Source organism: Mobula birostris, chromosome 10 (genome assembly GCF_030028105.1).
Source record: "Mobula birostris isolate sMobBir1 chromosome 10, sMobBir1.hap1, whole genome shotgun sequence".
Taxonomy (NCBI): domain Eukaryota; kingdom Metazoa; phylum Chordata; class Chondrichthyes; order Myliobatiformes; family Myliobatidae; genus Mobula; species Mobula birostris.
In genome coordinates, this window is record NC_092379.1 from 16112300 (window position 1) to 16131849 (window position 19550).

At 40.1% G+C, this 19550-nt stretch overlaps 1 protein-coding gene across 5 annotated transcripts in view; it reads left to right on the forward strand.

Moving 5' to 3' along the window:
• The window catches only part of LOC140203840 (ryanodine receptor 1-like), a 575532-nt gene that overhangs the window by 337386 nt on the left and 218596 nt on the right, over positions 1–19550 (forward strand). For all 5 annotated transcript variants that reach the window (XM_072269965.1, XM_072269967.1, XM_072269966.1 and 2 more), the window contains exons 52-59: positions 2383–2461; positions 3905–3994; positions 4135–4278; positions 7046–7123; positions 8678–8753; positions 11116–11239; positions 15536–15651; positions 17036–17103. In XM_072269965.1, coding sequence (XP_072126066.1) covers positions 2383–2461; positions 3905–3994; positions 4135–4278; positions 7046–7123; positions 8678–8753; positions 11116–11239; positions 15536–15651; positions 17036–17103 — 775 coding nt within the window. The remainder of the gene's footprint in view (positions 1–2382; positions 2462–3904; positions 3995–4134; positions 4279–7045; positions 7124–8677; positions 8754–11115; positions 11240–15535; positions 15652–17035; positions 17104–19550) is intronic.

The window sequence follows — 19550 nt, forward strand, 5'->3', positions numbered from 1 at the left end:
CAGTTTAACTTTAGACTCTAGTGTACGGTTTGGTGAACCACAATAAAACTGATAATCTGACACGCTCGAGATTTTGGTGATGCTGGGCTAGCACGTTTTCCAGACTATTGAATGTTATTCTTTTAATACCCAGCACATCTTTTTTTGTTTATTAATTCATTTTATAGTTAACTAGGCAGTCGAAAAGGAGCACAGATAACAGGACTGCGGTCAGGTCAGGGAGGGTGAGGGGAGGGAGCACAAGAATTGAGGCCACAGTAAACAGAAGTGAGTGCAGGAACCAGAACCACACTGAGTCAGAACGGAGCTTGGAAACCGGGGCATCAACGAGTGAACCAGAGCCCCATCGAGTGGAAGGGAGCCCAGCAAACATTGCCTGGTGAGCTCGTTGCTGAACCATCAGGATTACCAATCAGTTGGATGGTGAATTATCAAAGCTTTATTGTATAATTTGTTACTTGAATATTTCAATAATAGATTATTGTGGTAATTAAAGGAGGACAGCATGTTTGTGTGTCTTGTTGACTTTCCCAACTGGTAACAAGTTTGTTTCAACCTAACCCCTGAGTCTGTTTGTGGGCAGCACTGCAGTGGTATGCAGGAATTGAAGGGTGCTCTTCATCAGTGCAGTCACCTGATAAAGCAGTCATGTATTTTCTGAATTCGCTGTTTAGAAAACAACCTAAACCTTTATTCTTTTTACACTTCCCTACACTGTATTCCATCTGCCACTTCCTTACCCGTTCTCCTAATCTGTCCAAATCCTTCTGCAGACTTCCTGCTTCCTCAGCACTACCTACCCCTCCATATGTCTTTGTATCTCCCACAAACTTGACCATAAGGCCATCAATTCCATCATCCAAATCATTGACATTGAATTGACTTTATTTCTTACATCCTTCACATACATGAGGAATAAAAATCATTACATTACGTCTCTGTCTAAATGTGCATATAATGTGGAAAAAAAGCAGCACCAACACTTACCCCTACAGAACACCACTGGTCACCAGCAGCCAATCACAAGGGGCCCCCTTTATGGCACTCTGCCTTCTGCCAGTCAGCCAATCTCTGTCCTTGCTGGTATCTTTTCAGTAAGACTGTTTGGCAGCCGTGTGTGTGGGACCATGTCAAAGGCATTCTGAAAATCCAAGTAACATTCACTAACTCTCCTTTTTCTATCCAATCCAGTAACTTTCCTGTCATTGATGTAAGACTCACTGGCCTATAGTGTCTCGGATTGTTCTTACTTTTCCTCTTATATAATGGAATAACATTAGCAGCTCAGCAGTCCTCCAGGACCTTGGCTGTGGCTAGAAAGGACATGAAGACATTGGTCAAGGCCCCAGCAATCTCATCTCTTACCTCTCTCAATAACCTGTGATATATCCCATCAAGTCCTGGGACCATCTTTCAGAGACCCAGCATTACCTCCTTCATAATCTTGAAATGCCCTATCTTTCTTGGTAAATACCAATACAAAGTACTCATTTAGGATATTACCTACATTTTTCTTCCTTTTTCCTTGAGTGGTTCTACCCTCTCCTTAGTTATGCTTTTGCTCTTGATAGAGTACCTGGGGATTCTCTTTAATCTTACTTGCCTGCTTCTCCTAATTCCTTTCTAAAGTTCCTTACTGGCTTCTTTATTATCCTGAAATGCTCTTTTTGATTTTTAGCTTCCTAAACATTACACACACTACATTTATCTTCTCAAGATCCAAGGTTTCCATACCTTGCCATTCTTGTGCTTTCTTTGTACTAGAACGTACCTGTCCTGTACTCTGTACAGTTGGTCTTTAATCTTTTACAGAAAGTGGTGGGTGCTTAGAAAGTGCTGCTAGATGGGGTAGTAAAACAGGTACATTAACAGATACATCCTTGAGAAGCATTTAATGCAGACATACAAGCAGGCTGGGAACAGAATGATAAGGACTATGTACAGGCTGAAGGGACTTGGTTAGATTAGGGTCATGATCAGCATAGACAGTAGGCCAAAGGGCTTGTCCTACACTGTTGTTCTACGTTCTGTGTTCCGCTGTTATGCTCTGTGCATTCCAATAAGATGATCATCATAAAATCGCAATTCAACAAAGGTTTTGCCCACTCTATTTTTGCTTTGCAAGTATGTGCCAACTATTTTAAGAATTTTAAAATGATAATTACAAAACGGTTGAATGGAAATTGCTCAATATGTATCAACTAAAAATGAGCAAGAGATGGTCTCATTTATGAAAGAGGCACTAAAAGCAAGGTAGTCTCGAAAAGTAGCAAAGTCTAACCATAAATAATAGATAAGGAAGGTTGTTTTTTTTACACAGAGTGGACTGGTAGATTTATCTGCATATGTGAATCAATGTTTGATAATATTTGATTTTTACAGTGTGATAATTCCTGAAAAATTGGACTTCATCATCAACAAATATGCAGAGTATACTCATGACAAGTGGGCTTTTGAGAAGGTATGATATTTCAAATGCTTTCAATTTCTTAATTTGTTTTACTATAGGAATGTCATGTCTTCAACCAGATGCTTGTGTAACATTAAAACTCTAATCTATATGAAGCAGTAGTTATGTGGATCATTTTGGCCTGCTGCGTTCACCAGCAACTTTGATGTGTGTATCTTAAGTGCATGGAAATTTGATTCCATAGTATTTGTTTTTGTTTGTGTTTTGCAATTGAAAACTGATTTTCCTGGAAGACAAGCACGATGTGTCATTAAAACCTCTGCTGGAATCCTTTCCGTCGTGAGTTACCCTTGTAGTTGAATGTGATTTCCGCACCATTGAAACATGGGATGTTGGCATTTCCGTACAAGACCATAAGACATAGGAGCAGAATTAGGCCATTTAGCCCTTTGAGTCCGCTTCGCTATTTCATCATGGCTGATCCTGGGTACCATTCAACCCCGTACACCTGCCATCTCACCATGTCCCTTGATGCCCCGACTAATATAACCTCCTTTTTTGGAACTTTGCAGGAACTTGTACCACATTAAACTGGAGACATTATTGGACACTCTCAGGATAACATATTTTCCACAGTGCAGAACCAGCCTGTTCTGCTGGAGAATAGGTGCAATAATGGTATCCTTGCCTGTGCTATCCCGCTCCCAAGGTCCCCACCGACTGTAACACAACCGGTCAGGCAAATTCTCTGCTAATCTCTGACACCCTAGCGTCCGGTCCTTACAAATTATGACCAGTGCCAAAACATTTCCTATGTCTTCTCCACTCACTTTATCTAACTACAACCCCATGACCTAGCACCAATTTTGGAAAGTCCTGATCCCCTCTCACATCACTCACTCAGCATTTGCTGGAACGTCTCCAGTTCCATTGCTCCACCACTATAGCCACAGGCACAACTAGGCATGCGTGCCTTGCTGCCAGCTTGACTTCTGAGATTGGGATAGTATTGCCTGTGGAAGAGAGGTATAAAGGTTGACTAGTTTTCCATCAGTTCCAGATGAGTTCCACCCCAGCGAGAAGTTTGTAGGAGGTAAGGTGCAATATTGCAGCAACAAGAACTGAAAAAAATTGTCAGTCATTGAGTCACAGTGTAATGAAGAAGCCCTTAAGTCAGACTCGTCCATGCCAACCAAGTTGTCCATGTATTTCTCTGTCTCTAACAGTAACCTTTTCCAACTTTGTACTGTACAAGTGTCTTTTAAATGTGGATAATGTACCTCAGAGATATAAAATGGAAATTAATTGTTGCAGGCATTTGTAGCTCTAGTCCCTCGCAGCTGGAATCCAACAGGTTTCAGCCATCTGCTGGTGTTGGATGGAGCTTCTCCCTGTATTTCTCCTGGATGTATTGCAAGATGAAGATCACACTGTGTGTGTCAGAATCTGCAATCAATTCTGCACTATAAACCCAATGTATTTTTTTTTAATTAGATTCAAAACAACTGGAGTTACGGTGAAATTAACGATGAAGAGGCCCGAACTCACCCTTGGTTGAGGCCATACAAAACATTCTCTGAAAAGGTATAAAACTTACTCAATTGACCTCTGATCATGTAAATGCCTTCACCAGTATAAACACCCATAATAAGTGCCTTTGTTGATTAACTTTAACCTTAGTAAGTTTCTGGGCTGCAACTTTTAAACAATTACCTTGTTTCCAGGACCGAGAAATCTATAGATGGCCAATCAAAGAATCCCTGAAGGCTATGATTGCTTGGGAGTGGACAATTGAAAAAGCTGTTGAGGGGGTGGACAAAAGTGAGAAAGGAGAGAAGAAGGCTCGCAAGATTTCACAATCTGCCCAGGTAAGTGTACTTTGTAACTAACATTTTATTCAGTTAAAACGGTCTGATGAGATATTGGATATTTGATATGACTTCAGTTAAAATGGTCTGAATTTGATATGGCTCAGTTTGCAGTAGTACTTAACCTCACAGTTTGTAGTGTATATGCTTCAGTGAACTTCTTTCCTACGTTCTTTCATAATATTACAGAAAACTTTCAATAAAGAGGTCATTCAGCCTTTTGTGCTTGTACAAATTGGAAAAAGGTGTACAGCATAACCTAATCCCAACATCTAGGACAAGTTCTATTGTCTTGAAATACACATGAAAGTACATTTTAAATGCAAAGTGTGCCTTCAGAACTCCAGGGCACCAGAATTCCCTTTGGCTAACTGAGGAATAAAATGTTCAAAGGTCGATGCCGCAAGCCCAAGATGCGCAGAACAGCAGTGACCCTTTGTGCTTCAAAGATATGGATAATCTATAGCAGTGGAGAAATATCACTCACACAGTCTGCACAAAATCCCCCAAGTCCTTTGGCAGGATTGATAGAACATAGAAGAGTACAGCACAGAAACAGGCCATTCGGCCCACAATGTTGTGCCAAACCAGCTAAAAGGCAAATCAAAAACACCAAACACTAATTCCTCCTACCTACACCATGCCCACATCACTCATCTTCCTTACATCAATGTGCCTATCCAAATACCTCTTAAAAGCCTCTAATGTATTTGCCTCCACCACCATACCAGGCAGCACATTCCAGGCATCCACCATTCTCTGAGTAAAAAATGTACCCCTCACACCCCTCCCCCCTCCTGAACCTACCCCCTCTCACCTTCAATGCATGCTCTTTGGTATTCGACATTTCAATCCTGGGAAGCAGATACTCCATGTCTACTCTATCTGTGGCTCTCATAATCTTGTAATCCTCTAACAGATCCTCCCTCAGCCTCTGGCACTCCAGAGAAAACAACCTAAGTTTATCCAGCTTCTCATGACAGTACATACCCTCTAAACCAGAAGCATCCTGGTAAACCTCCCCTGCATCCTCTTCAAGGCCTCAACATCCTTGTTATGGTGGGATGACCAGAACTGTACACAATAGTCCAGATGTGGTCTAACCAGAGTTTTATGAAGTTGCAACATAACCTCTTGACTTTTGAACTCAATGCCTCGACTAATAAAAACAAGCATTCCATAAGCCTTTTTAACCACTCCATCGACCTGTGTAGCCATTTTCAAGGAGCTGTGAACTTGGATCCCAAGATCTCTCTACTCAGTAACACTGTTAACGATCATGCCCTTAACAGTGTACAGACACCTTGTATTTGCCCTACCGAGGTGCAACACCTCACATTTATCTGGGTTAAACTCCATCTGCCATTTCTCTGCCCATATCTGCAGCTAGTGTATCTTTAGTAGACAAGGTATATAACATAAGAGCTGGGAATTGTATGAAATAGTGGTGATGGAGAAGTGTGTGATTTCTGGTGGCTACATGACAGGAAGGATCTTATTTGTACTGGAAAGGGTACAGAGCTGTTTCACAAAGATATCACCTGGGGTGGAGCATTTCAATTATGGCCAGGCTGGGTTTATTTTCCTTGAAGTGGAGGAGGCTGAAAGGCAGCCTGACAGAGACATACAAAATTATGATGGACATAGATAGTAAGACACTTCCCCCCCCCCCCCGAACAAAGGTGACAAACATTTGTTCACAGATTTAGGAGACATTAACTATGCTTTTTGGAATAATTCCTCAAAATATTCATGGTATTTCTGTGTCTGACCAACATGTTATTGCATTTGTTACATTGATAGCTGGGAGGGCCATTTTGTTGAAGTGGAAGGATACATCAGCTCCCACTTTGTCACAATGGTTCTCTCACTATGTTTTAGTTCGGAGAAAATTAGAAGTCAAACATTTGAACCTTTATTTGATTTTGAGAAAAGATGGGGCTCATTTGCTCGTTATTATCATTTGAGCTAATTGATATAATTTTTCCACAATCTAATTGTAAATTTTTTAGTATATTGTCTTTTCTTGCTGGCGGTTTGATGTTTATTTTTAGAAGCTTTTTGTATGACACATTACTTCGGGGTTGTACACCTAATGGGTTCTTTTTTTTTTCTCACTTTTCTGCTTAGTAGGTTTTTTTTGTTATCACAAAATTTTTTTTCAATCTTTAAGATAATGTCTTTTTTGAGACATTGTAAGTGTTGTTACTTCAACGTACTCATTATTTTTTCTGTATAATATAACAATAAAAAGATTTGGAAAGAAAGATTTAGGAGACAAAGAGAAGGAGGTTTACATAAGGCTTGTGGAAGAACGTTTGGCACCCAGGGCTGTTCGAAATCTAGTGGCTGGTGAAGGCAGGGACTCTCATAGCATTTAGGAAGCGTCTCATGAACACTTAAATCGTCATGGCATAGAAAGCTATAGACCAAGTGTAAAGAAAAAATGAGATTGATATCAATGGATACTTGGTGATTTTCATAGACTCATTGGCTGAAAGGTGTTTTTCTGTGCCGTGTAACTCCATGACCCTTAAAATGGAATAGGAGCACTCAGGAAGGCACTGAGTATCTTGAATTTGATTGTTGGAAACATGAGGAGGCCATGTGGAAGTAGTGGAAGGAACCCACATCACAAACAATTCTCCCACCCTCGTAGTCAAACAGCACCTTTGATTGAATAAGTTCAGTAGGGTTTTAGTCTTACTATGCTGTTAGTCATTATCTTTTTGGATTCTGCTTTACTGTTCACTAATTTCTCTTGCAGGTGGTCTATGACCCCAGTCATGGTTACAATCCACAGCCACCTGAACTATTGAACATGACCTTGTCTCGCGAATTGCAGGTACACAGGCCGGCTTGTTCCTGCTTACTAATTCCTTATTTTTAGTAGAATGTAACCAACCAGTTTACTTTTTAACTATTCAGAAGCTGGCATTTTTATTGATCGCAGAGAGCTTGGGCAAAATTGCAAACTCGGCTGCAAATTGTGTCAAATACAGTTATAAGATGATGGTGCAAGTTAATGGGCTGTCGTAACTTATGCCAAATTATTTGTACCCCAAGGTCTTTAAGAATTTGCTTCAGGTTGTTTAAAGCTTGATTTGCAGCCTCTGACAGAAGCAAGAGAGGTGCTTGCTGAGCCTTGGCTGATGTGGCTGAGTAGATTATCCACATGCACGAATAAAGCTCAAGTTCAAAACTCAGAGTAAATTTATTATCAAAGTACATAAATATCACCATATACAACCCTGAGAACAGCATTCCGAACCAAACTGTGTCCTCCAGTCCGAACCCCAGAGCACCCAAAGCCTCATTTATCAGTTCATTCATATTAACAGGCACAGAGCACAGCAGCTGGGGCAGTCTTCATTGCCTCAGAGCCATGGAGAGAGGAGTGACCATTGTGAAGAGTGAGCGAAGTCGGCTCTCGCCTTAGATCCCAATACTCTGTCCTTTTAGTCTATCTGGGCCAGCATCTAAACTGAAACAACGAACAGCAAGAAACTCTGGCACCCTGGAAAGAGGAGTGAGCAGCGCGGAGAGCGGGCGAAATCAGCTTTCGCCTCCGATCTGGGCCAGCGTTTAAATTGTTTAAACAGCGAATCGTACCTAGCACTAGGACCCAGCTATTGTGAATGGCTCCGGGCCTAGACCACGCTGCCCAGCGACTTGCTTTGGGCTCAGATTTCGCCGCCCATTACGACAGATCCACTATTACAAACAGGACAATCCATAGTAACTGTCAGGATATAATATTTGAGGATAAACAAACAAGAAGGACCTAATTAATAAATATAGCCATTCCAAACATACATAACATACAGAAATCAATAAGTGAAAAACACCAGAAATATGCTGAATTAATAGGGGAAATTGGAACGTGAGCAGGGTATACATTGTCCCAGTAGAAATATCTACAATTAGTACTATCCCAAAGTCACTACACAATAGCATTAAGCAATTAGGCCTACACAATAATATTTATGTAAATCTCCAGAAAGCCACAATACTAGTGTTTTCTAAACACTAATAGAATAGTCCAAAAGTTCCTAGCAACTGAGAAATGAGCATGCCTGGCTATACCCATACCTCAGGATTTGCCAACTTGAGCTGAGAAAAAATAAAATAACAATATTAATAATAAATAAATAAGCGATAAATATCAAGATGAAGAGTCCTTGAAAGTGAGAAATCAGTACAAAAAAGTGTTTAGTTATGTTTGATTACGTCATGTTGTTGAAGTTTGACAAATGTAGGAATTCTGTACAGTATTCAGTTTTCCACATTCTTCACTATTATCCTTTCTAAAGTCTGGTTAAGCAGACATAATGGCTCATCTCATTTCTTTAAAATGTTAAATTTTGTCTGTTACCTAAATGCACCCTGTATTTTTCAGTCAATGGCGGAGCAACTTGCTGAAAACTACCACAACACTTGGGGTCGTAAGAAGAAGCTGGAACTACAGGCCAAAGGTTTGATTATGTTATCAGTCGTGTACCACAATGTATTAAAATAGCTTTCATAGATGGTGCATCTTCTATCACAGCAGCATCAATGTGGTTTTGTTTCTGTTTAATAAGATATTTGCATTATGCGGTATCTTCCACGTTATGTTCAAGACTTTATCTTAAGGTTCAAGACCTTATCATACATAAAGGCTGAGAAAACCTTCAGCTCAACTCCAACCCCCACATGTTGCTATACAGTTCAAAGTTGATCTGACCTGAAGTAAAACAATATTGCACAAATTTAATGCCCATGGTAAAATTCGACTGTTGCCCTCACAGCACCTTGTCCAGTACAGGGGTTCCCAAACTGGGGTCCACAGACCCCTCAGTTAATGGTAGGGACCCAAGACATTTAAAAAAAGGCTGGGAACCCCTAGTCTAGTATAAAACTCTTCCAAGTAATATCAGCAGTAGTTCAAGAGGTAACATTCACTTCCAGTAAGACTTAACATCCCTCTGGTTGTAATAATTCTTATTCACTCAAAGGACAAGCAAATTTTACTAACCCTGTTTTCTTGAAACAGTACTGTCAGAACTCCAATGCTGATAACTGAGACCAGCAGCAGCTCTCAAATACAGTTTCATATGGGCAACATTAACTAGCTTCGTGACAGTCACTCACAACTTCCCAAACTCAGAATCGTTCCAGACTGCTTCTGCTAATCACTGTCACATCTCAGGTTTATTGCACACTGTTGTCTTGGTGAGGTCATTCAAACTCCATACTCTGGGAGAGGAAACTTCATCAACTTTTAATTTCTTCACCAACCCACAGCAGCAGATAGCTGACATAACCCTGAAGTATAGGCATTCATGTTTTTACAGGGTTCTCTCTGGCGACATGCTGGTGACTGCACTCTTTAATACACTTTCTTACTGCTTTTATCTCCTTGATTCCCTTTATCCTTTCTCATTGGGTTTCTCTCATTATCTTTGTCTAATCCTCAGTGTGTGTTTCTCGTTGATTATATATATGTTACACTGCTTAAAATTTCCTTTCACATATTCATGCCTTATTGTTTTTAATCCTTATGTCATCCTTATTTATGGCCTTCTCTACTGCCAAGGTGAGGCCACCCTCAGGTTGGAGAAGCAACACCTTATATTCCTTCTGGGTAGCCTCCAACCTGATAGCATGAATACAGTATTGATTTCTCCTTCTGGTAAATAAATTCCCCACCCCACCCCCCATTCCCCACTCTAACTTTTACCTCTTTTCACCCGCCTATCACCTCCTCCTTCCCTTTCCCCTTTGGTCCACTCTCTTCCCTGATCAGATTCCCTCTTCTCCAGCCCTTGACCTTTCCCACCCACCTGGCTTAGCCTATCACCTTCTAGCTAACCTCCTTCCTCTCCCCCCATCTTTTAATTCTGCCATCATTCCCGCACCCCCCCCCCCCCCGCGTCCTGAAGAAGGATCTTGGCCCCAAATGTCAACTATCTATTAATTTCCATAGGCGCTGCCTGACCTGCTGAGTTCCTCCAGCATTTTTTGCGTGATCCTCATTTATTTTTCTCTTTTCCATTGTTTTCTTACATTCCATGTATCCTTTTGTAACTGTTTTCCAACTCCTTTTTACACATGGTGTTTTAAACAAAAATCCATTCCAGGTAGTTTTTTCCGGCTCGAGTTTTTCTCAGTACATGATTTCAATAATAAGAATGCTAAGAAACTTGATTACATGAGAATTCAAGTCATCCACAATAACTTCAGCTGATATGAATGGGAGGGAGGTTTGGAAGCAGGAATCCAGACACACTTGTTAAAAATATTGGCTCTGTGCTTAAGGAAACTCCTCCACGAGGATCACAGCTTGTAGTGGGGTTTGGAGGCTTGCGTGTCTCAATGATCTGGGGAGCTATGTTAGCTAGAGTCGGGGCCTAGTGCTTTGGCTCTTGGTAGGGTCACCCATGCCAAACAGGTGAAAGGGTAAAGGCCAGACTAAGAGCGATCCACCGGTCCTCCCAGCTAACAACCCTGACTGTTCAAAAAGAATTGTTATGGAAACAAGAATGAAGAACCCTTCTACATACCATCACAGGTATGGACAAACAGAGATGGAGGACCTTCATTGCAGTCCTAAACCCCAGCTGTGTAAAGGGCAGTAAGTAAGTAAACTTAAGGAAACAAAGACCAATATTTACCCTTTTCACTTCTCTTCCCTCACCCTTAGTCTTAACTACTTGCCGCTCCTATAATTAATTTGATCTACAATATCTTAGAACCTGTTTTTCAGATATTTGCCTTGACTTCTGTTTGTCCACCTTGTTATTTTATATCTCACATTTTCTCCTTTCGATATCTGCCTTTCATGTTTTAAATTAGGTGGTGGAACTCATCCACTTTTGGTACCATACGATACACTGACTGCTAAAGAAAAAGCTCGGGACAGGGAGAAGGCTCATGAATTGCTCAGATTCCTGCAGATGCATGGATACGCTGTAACAAGGTCACTTTAAGCATTATTTACTTGCTATATCCATATTTAAAGGTTCTAATAATGTACAAATGAGTTATTAATTAGGAATAGGCAACATGACTTGATCTGTGGGAAATCATGACTCTCGAATTTAATTGCATTTATTGCGCAGGCAACCAATGGGGATGATCAGGGCCGAAACAATAGATATTACTTACATGGAGACACAGGAGACTACAGATGCTGGAGTCAGGACCAACAAGCCACCTGCTGGAGGAACTCAGTGGGCTGAGCAGCATCTATGGGGGGGAAATGAGTCAAAACTATTCAATATGAAACATTAACAATTCCTTTCAACCCACAGGTGCCACTCAGTCCACTGAGTTCCTCCAGCACATTGTTTGTTGTCTACATGGACCCTAACGAGGGCTTTGACAAGATCCCACAGAGTAAGCTGGTCCAGAAAATAAGATCACATGGGATCCAGACTGAGCTAGTCATTGGATACAGATTAAATTTAATGGCAGGGTGGTAGAGGTGAATTTGTTTTCAGATTTGAGGTCTATGACCAGTGGCGACTGGGTTTGGTGCTAGGTACCCTCTTTGTCATATATATTGATTATTGGATAGAATGGACACTCAGAGGCCACTTTATTAGGTACACCTGCTCGCTAATACAAATATCTAATCAGCCAGTCGTGTGGTAGCAACTCAGTGCATAAAATCATGCAGACTTGTCAAGAGGTTCAGTTGTTATTCAGACCAAACATCAGAATGAGGAAAAAATGTGATCCAAGTGACTATGACCGTGGACTGATTGATGGTGCCAGACACGGTGGTTTAAGTGTCTCAGAAACTTCTAATCTATTGGGATATTCATGCACAGCAGTCTCCTGAGTTTACAGAGGTTGGTGCGGAAAACTAAAACCACCCAGTGAGCGGCAATTTTGTGGACAGAAATGCCTTGTTGATGAGGGAAATCAGAGGAGAATGGTCAGACTGTTTCAAGCTGACAGGAAGGTGACAGCAACTCAAGTAACCATGCGTTACAACAGTGGTGTGCAGAAGAACATCTCTGAACGCACAACATATCGAACCTTGAAGTGAATGGGCAACAGCAGTAGAAGACTACTCTGGTTTCAATCCTGTACTTAATAAGATGGCCACTGAGTGTCGATGGCCTGATTAGTAACTTTGCGGATGATACTAAAATTGGTGGTGTGATGGACAGAGAAGAACGCTGTCTAAGGTTGCAACAGGATGTAGGATTGACAGATCTATGAAGTGATACATACTGGGAAGTTAACTGAGGAGAGGATGTAGATAGTGAATGGCATGACCCAGGGATGTGTTGTACAACAGAAAGACCTGGGGTTATAAGTACATAGTTCCCTGAAAGTGGTGACACAGATAGACAAGGTGGTGAAGAGTACATTTGGAACATTTGCCTTCATCAGACAGGGTATTGAGTACAAGTGTTGTGCTGTACAAGACATAGGTAAGACTTCACCTGGAATATTGGGTGTAGCTCTGGTCTTGAGGGAGAGAGAGCAGAGAAATTTCATGAGGATGTTGCCCGGGCTTGAGTTAGAAGGAGAGACTGAATAGGCTGGGACTGTTTTCCGTGGAGTGAAAGAGGTTGAGGCCTGACCTTATAGGGATTTCCAAATGGTGAGAGACATAGATAGTGTGAATGGTCACAATACTTTTCCCAGGGTAGGGGAGTGCAAATCTAAGGGAATACACTTAACGTGATGGGGGGGATGATTTATCGTGGATCAGAGAAGCAAGTTTTTCCCCACACTCAGGACACCCAACAAGCTGTTAGTAGAAGTGGTAGCGAAAGGTACAATTTGTGCGGGTTCATTGATATGAAAGACCTAAGATATGGACGAAATGTAGTCAAATGAGACTGGGAAAGCTTATTGGTCAATAAGGAGGAGTTGGGGTGAATGGTTTGCTTCTGAGCTGTATAACTCTATTTCTTTCATTCAGTGACAGGAGGGGTTGTAAAAAGTAAGAATGCAAGAACAATTAACACAATAATGACAAAATTTTATCAGCAGCATACTACTTGTTTTATCTGTAAGAGATTCAAAATAGTATTTCTGACATTCATGCACACTGTAGTATGAGACCTGCAGCCTACTGCATTGGACATTAACAGAGTTGTACCACACAGACTGGAGCTGACATTACTTGCTAATACTAATGTGCTGTCATTTTGCTGCTCAACGCTCAGCTAGTGCCAATACAGAGCGGAAGGAAGGCCTCCAGCTGCAGCTATTTAACCAAATGATTATAAGTTAATTGCTCATTAATTTGTTGTGATTGTTGAGACATTTTTATATGCCATTTATGTAAGGAGAATGGGAGCCCAAAGGGTTGGACTTGGGCTCAGAACCATGTTTTTCTTTCCCCAGGAGTGATCAATGAAGGTAGTTCCCAGAACAACGAATTGAATTACATCAGACCATAAGACATTGCAGCAGAATTAAGCCATTTGGCCCATTGAGTCTGCTCCATATTTCCCTCAAGGCTGATTCATTATCCCACTCATTCCGGTATTTCAAAAGGACATCAGTTGAAGTTCAAAGTAAATTTTATTATCAAAGTACATATATGTCACTATATTCAAACCTGAGAGTCAATTTGTTGTAGGCATACTCAATAAATCTATAGAACAGTAACTATAACAGAATCAATGAAAGACTGCCCAACGAGGGCGTTTAATCAGAGTGCAGAAGGTGACAAAAGAAATGGGTCTGGCACTGAAGTACAACTCGTGCCAATGTGCCTAGTTGAATTTCTAGAGTATTGCAGATAAGCCAAAAGTAGTCCTTATCACTTTTCACTTCCTCCAAAGAGTGTTTACCGTCACTAGAGTGCTGAAGTGCACAGTATTACTTTAATGAAGTGTCATAGCCAAGTGCAACCAGCAGTCATAGTTATAGAAAGATGCAGCATGGAAACAGACCCTTCAGCCCATCAAATCCCTACTGACCATCACCAGCCTTTTATACTACTCCTCTATTAATCCCACATTCTCATCAGCAACCCTCAAATTCCACCTCTTACCTACAAAGTAGGGCAAATTTCAGTAAGCTATTAACCTGCCAACCTGACTTGGGAGGAAACCGGAGTACTTGAAGGAAACTCACACAGTCACAGGGAGAATGTGCAAATTCTGTGAGCAGGGAATTCCATTCAACCCCATTGAACCTGAGTCTCTGACACTCTAAGGAAATGGTTCTGTTAGCTGCACCACAGTGCCACCCAAAACAAGGATCAACACCATAGCAATTGACGCTGATACTCCGCTGGTTGTTAAGTGAGTTACCACCACTGAGCTTGGGGCGCGATCAATGCTGACCATTTTATTTCATGTGGAGTCTTGTGACAGGTTAGGAACATAAGCACCAGCTTTGGTCGCTTCATATGCCCCAAACCTATAGCAGGTATGCAAAAGTCCCAGATTTAACTGTCCTGGACAACAGCAATTCACCTTGGAACTGTCACCATGGCCAGCTCTCATTGGCTCAATTCAGCAATAAATGACAAATTGATTAATGAGGAAGGAAAAAACAGTCAGAAATATAGCTTGCCTGGAATATGGAAAGAGTTTCCAAAGAATTTTACAAAACATTAAGAGGGCTGGTCATATGGAATAATAATGTAAAATAGGGAGACTGTGGATAACTTAAACAGGAATTTTTCATCAGACTTCATTATAGAGAATACAAGTAGCATCTCAGAATTAGCTGTGAATTTAGGGGTAAGGAGGGAGGAAATCAGGAAATTCCTAATGACTAGGGCTGTGGGCTGACAAGTCTCTGGATCCTAATAGACATCACCTTTTGGTCCCAAATAAAGTTGCTGATAAGGTGTTTGATGCATAGATTTTAACTTTACACGTTCCTTTAATTCTGGGAAGGTTCTGTTAGATTGGAATTATAGCAAATATAACCCCTTTATTCAAAGAGGAAGACAGAAAGCAAGGAATTACATGCCAGTTAGCCAAAATTCTGTCCAGGGGAAGTTTTGAAAACAGTTAGGGAATGAATTGAACTGCCATGCTAAGGACATGTGTGGAAGAACTGGTACTAAACTATGCTGTCACAATTCTGTTTCTATAACTATTGGATTAACCTATTCATTGCCACCAGATCAAAGGGCATTTTGACTTGCTCATGAAGAGAGGCCAGTCTCAAAAGATAGTCTCACTTTGGAGACAAAAATACTCATTGTACTTGAAACACTTTTAAGGTATCAACAGTTAATACTTATAATGTATGTAAAATAGGAATTGTTTTTAATCTTTTATAGAGGAATGAAGGATATGGAATTAGACACATCCTCAATCGAGAAGAGATTTGCCTATGGTTTTCTGAAGAAATTGTTGCAGTGGTTGGACATAGCTCAAGAGTTTGTTTTGCACATAGGTACAAGTTGTGAAACTACTATATTTACTTTAATATTCACTAACAAATGCTAAGTTGAGAAGTGTACACTCTGATGGTCAGTTTTCATCCCACACATGAGGATCATAGATCTTACAACAGCCAGAGAGGAAATTTTCCCTTGAAGTCAAGATTATTAAGCATTGTGTCTCCATCAGCCTCTCAGGCAGTACACCAAAATTCCAACCATCCTCCGGGTGGAAAAAAGTTCTTCTATCCTCTCTAAATATCCCTTAACTTAGATCCATGCACTCTGGTGATAGACATGTCTGCATAAGGAAAAGTTTACTACTGTCTATCTTAGTCTCCCTCATAATATTTTAATGTCATTATGACAGCAACTCTGTATCATCAGTGCAGGATACTGTGGTCATTGTCTCTGCAGCATTTTACTGAAAGAGCAATGTCCAAATAACCCCAATGATTCAGTTCAAAGAGTCAAAGTATATTTATTATCAAAGTTTGTATAAATTATACAACCTTGAGATTTGTCTGCTTACAGGCAGCCACAAAGCAAGAAAGCCAAAATAACCCATTTTTTTATATAAAAAAGAAAAAAACAACAAAAAATCAGCAGATGCTGGGAAGTCCTGCTGAAGGGTCTCGGCCCGAAACGTCAACTGTACTTTTTTTCATAAATGCTGCCTGGCCTGCTGAGCTCTTCCAGCATTTTATGTGCGTTGCTTGCAAAAAGGAAAGACCAACACCCAATTTGTGCAGCAAAAGAGAGAAAAGAAAACACAAATCATGCAAACAATAAAAGCATGCAAGAGTTCTATTGATTCTATTGTTTGAAGCCTCCTAATGAGGCTTTCAGACTAAACACAACACCATTAACCCCAAAGCTGGGTGATATCTAATTTCCAACAAATGTAATGTAATGGGACTAGATAAAAAATAGCACTTTGATTCTATAAGGAAATGGAATTACATAAAATATTTTTTTGCATAACTAGTTAACAGTGGTTATCGTATTCTATTATGGAATCATGTCTGGCTATCATATTTCAGTGATTTGGATGGGTGTCAAGAGCAGGCTTTAAAAAAATTTAATTCATGCTTTTTCAGCTAGACTTTCAGGGTCATCGATTTACTAACTAGTACATTAGATTCATTGGTTGAAGGAGACAAGAACAGTGTAGATAAATATATTTAGAGCGACTTTCTAGTATGAAGGACAGTATAACAGCTGTTAATGAGAGTTTGACAATTATTAGTCTGTGATCTGATTTATTCTCCATTCCTGTATGGAGAACATGTTTTTTAATCCTACATTTTGATATGATTTGGATACAACTGCTATTTGAGCCTGCGTTTAATCAGAAAAATAATGATGTTCCAATGGTGCTTTCCTTCTTCAACACAGAGGCTGTTGTGAGCAGTGGAAGAGTTGAGAAATCCCCTCATGAACAGGAGATCAAGTTCTTTGTAAAGGTATGTGTGGGAGCTTTGTAATTGCAACGGCTGAGTGATGAGCAGAAGGGATAATTTATGAACAATTGTATTATAGATTAAATTATTGAATGAAATTAGGTATTGTTTTTATTCAAAGTAGCAAGTCTTGTTTACAGTAGCTTGAATGTATTGTCACTCAATAAAAAATAATCAGCAAAATATGCCTCTCGGATGCTTTGCTATGTCAGATTTTGCTGCCACAGTAATCAGGTAGTACTCATATCTGGAACTGCCACAGTTTCTAGGATTAGATTTAGCTCCTGATTCCTCTTTTTGATTTGCTCATATTGGAACCACTGACCTATCCTCCTCCAAACAATGCAATATTGAAAGGAAAGGTCAGGGGTTATTGCAGAATGTAAAGGCTTACATTGTATGAAGAAGGCAAAACCACGTCGGTATGATTTTCAGCTGAAGTTGGAAGTAGTGTGACTAGAGCATAAATAATACTTCAACTTTGTAACTTCAAATTGTAAACTGCACATTGGCTTCAGTGGTACCCAGCTGTGTGTATATTACAGACATCGAATCACTGTTAGATGCTGTGGCCAAATCAAATCAGATTTTCATTCGTATCATCATGCAATATTGCATTGGGTAAAATTTGAAGATAACCTTGCTCTAGCTATATGCATAAAGCTTGGATGTCACCTACTTTTAGTATGCTAAACTGTCATTACATTTAGATCACCTAGATTTGCCAACATTTTTTGAAACAGAGCTGTTCATAATTTTAAAACTCAGTGATTTTAACATCTAGTTAATTGTTACTCACGTGTTGTGGGTGTCGTGGTAGCGTCAAGGTTAGAGTAACACCGTTACAGCGCAGGGCTTTCCAGAGTTCAGAGTTCAATTCCAGTGCAATTCTCTGAGGGGTTGCTGTACGGCCTCCCCATGGAACGCGGGTGTTTTCCCCAGGTGCTCTGGTTTCCTCCCACAATCCAAAGATGTACCAAGTAGGTTAATTGGTCATTGTAAATTGTCCCGTGATTAGGTTAGGATTAACTGGGGTTGTGGGATGCTGGAGCAGTGTGCCTCGAAGGGGTGGAAGGGGCTGCCCCACACTGTATTGCTAAATAAAGAAATATCCTGATTAACCTATTTTCAAAGGTATTAACAAAACTGCATTACTGTTCTCAAAAATAATCAAACAAAACTTTCAATCAAAAAATGCACTCTGAAGCAGTAATTGTGATTGGTGAAATGTATTACTTTCATCATTTGCGAATGATACCAAATGGAAATGCTGTGCATTCTCTACTCAGATTCCTGATTGTAGCCAAAGTGGAAGTCCTTAGGCATGATCAGTAGATCTTTTTCATGGAATTAAATAATATGAGAGGGTGTATGAGGACAATGTAATTGCTACACAATATGTAGATTTTCAAAAGATGTTTGATACATATTAGAGTTTAAGCCCAGTGGAAAGGAAGGGCAGTGGCATATGCACATTGAACTACGTTTGGGACAAAAACCAGAGTCATGGCAAACAGTTTACTTTTGAGCTAGAAGAAAGCATGCAGTGTTCCTAGCATTAGTTTTAAAACTGTGTTTATACTTAAGAATTGATTCAAAGAAACATTTCCAAATTTGCAGACAATATGCAGTTCAGACGTATGATAACCATAGACTTCAGGAGGTCAAAACTGGGAAGTGGAACATGCACCCACATGCTACAGGGAGAAACTGGAAGCCCCAGGAAGTGTTTAGAAATGATTTGGGGGAACGGGCCCAGTTGTATAGTCTGAGAAAGCTGGAATTGTTGCGTTTAGAGCAGAGAAGATTGAAGGGCAATTTATCAGAGTGTTCAAAACAATAGAGGATATAAAGAGAGTGAAAAAACAAAAACTATCCATTGGCAAGAGTTGAAAGGTGGAGGATAGGGATTCAAAATTAAAAGGATCGGGTTCCATGAGTCGTGTCCTGGAATTAAGAGTCTCAAAGCAATTTCAGTTAAAGTAAACAGATAGTCACAGGAGAAAAACAAAAGCAGGGTTATAGGAAACAAGTTTGGGAATGGGGCTGTCTGAATGCCACTTATAAATTTGGATGGGCCGCATAACCCCAACTCCCGCTGTAATAATTCTATAATTTTATTCTATCAATGTATAAAATGAACCTTAAAACCTTTTTTGTTCAAAACTACTGTACACGGCCCATTTTATCTGAAATAACAAAGCTACCAGGAACTGTAGCATCAGGGCTAAGTGTGAAGCTTCATGAAAATAGTGTGTAATGTTTTTAGCATGAAATTATGCATGATACTCGAAAACTGTTTAGATTAGGAATCACAGTATGCGTAAGTTCATCGAGTGACTTGGAGATGCACTCAATAATGCATTAACATACTGATTAATATAATAAACACAACATGTCTAACAAATACAGCATCTCCAAACTGAAATTTCAACTTCTAATGCATTTTT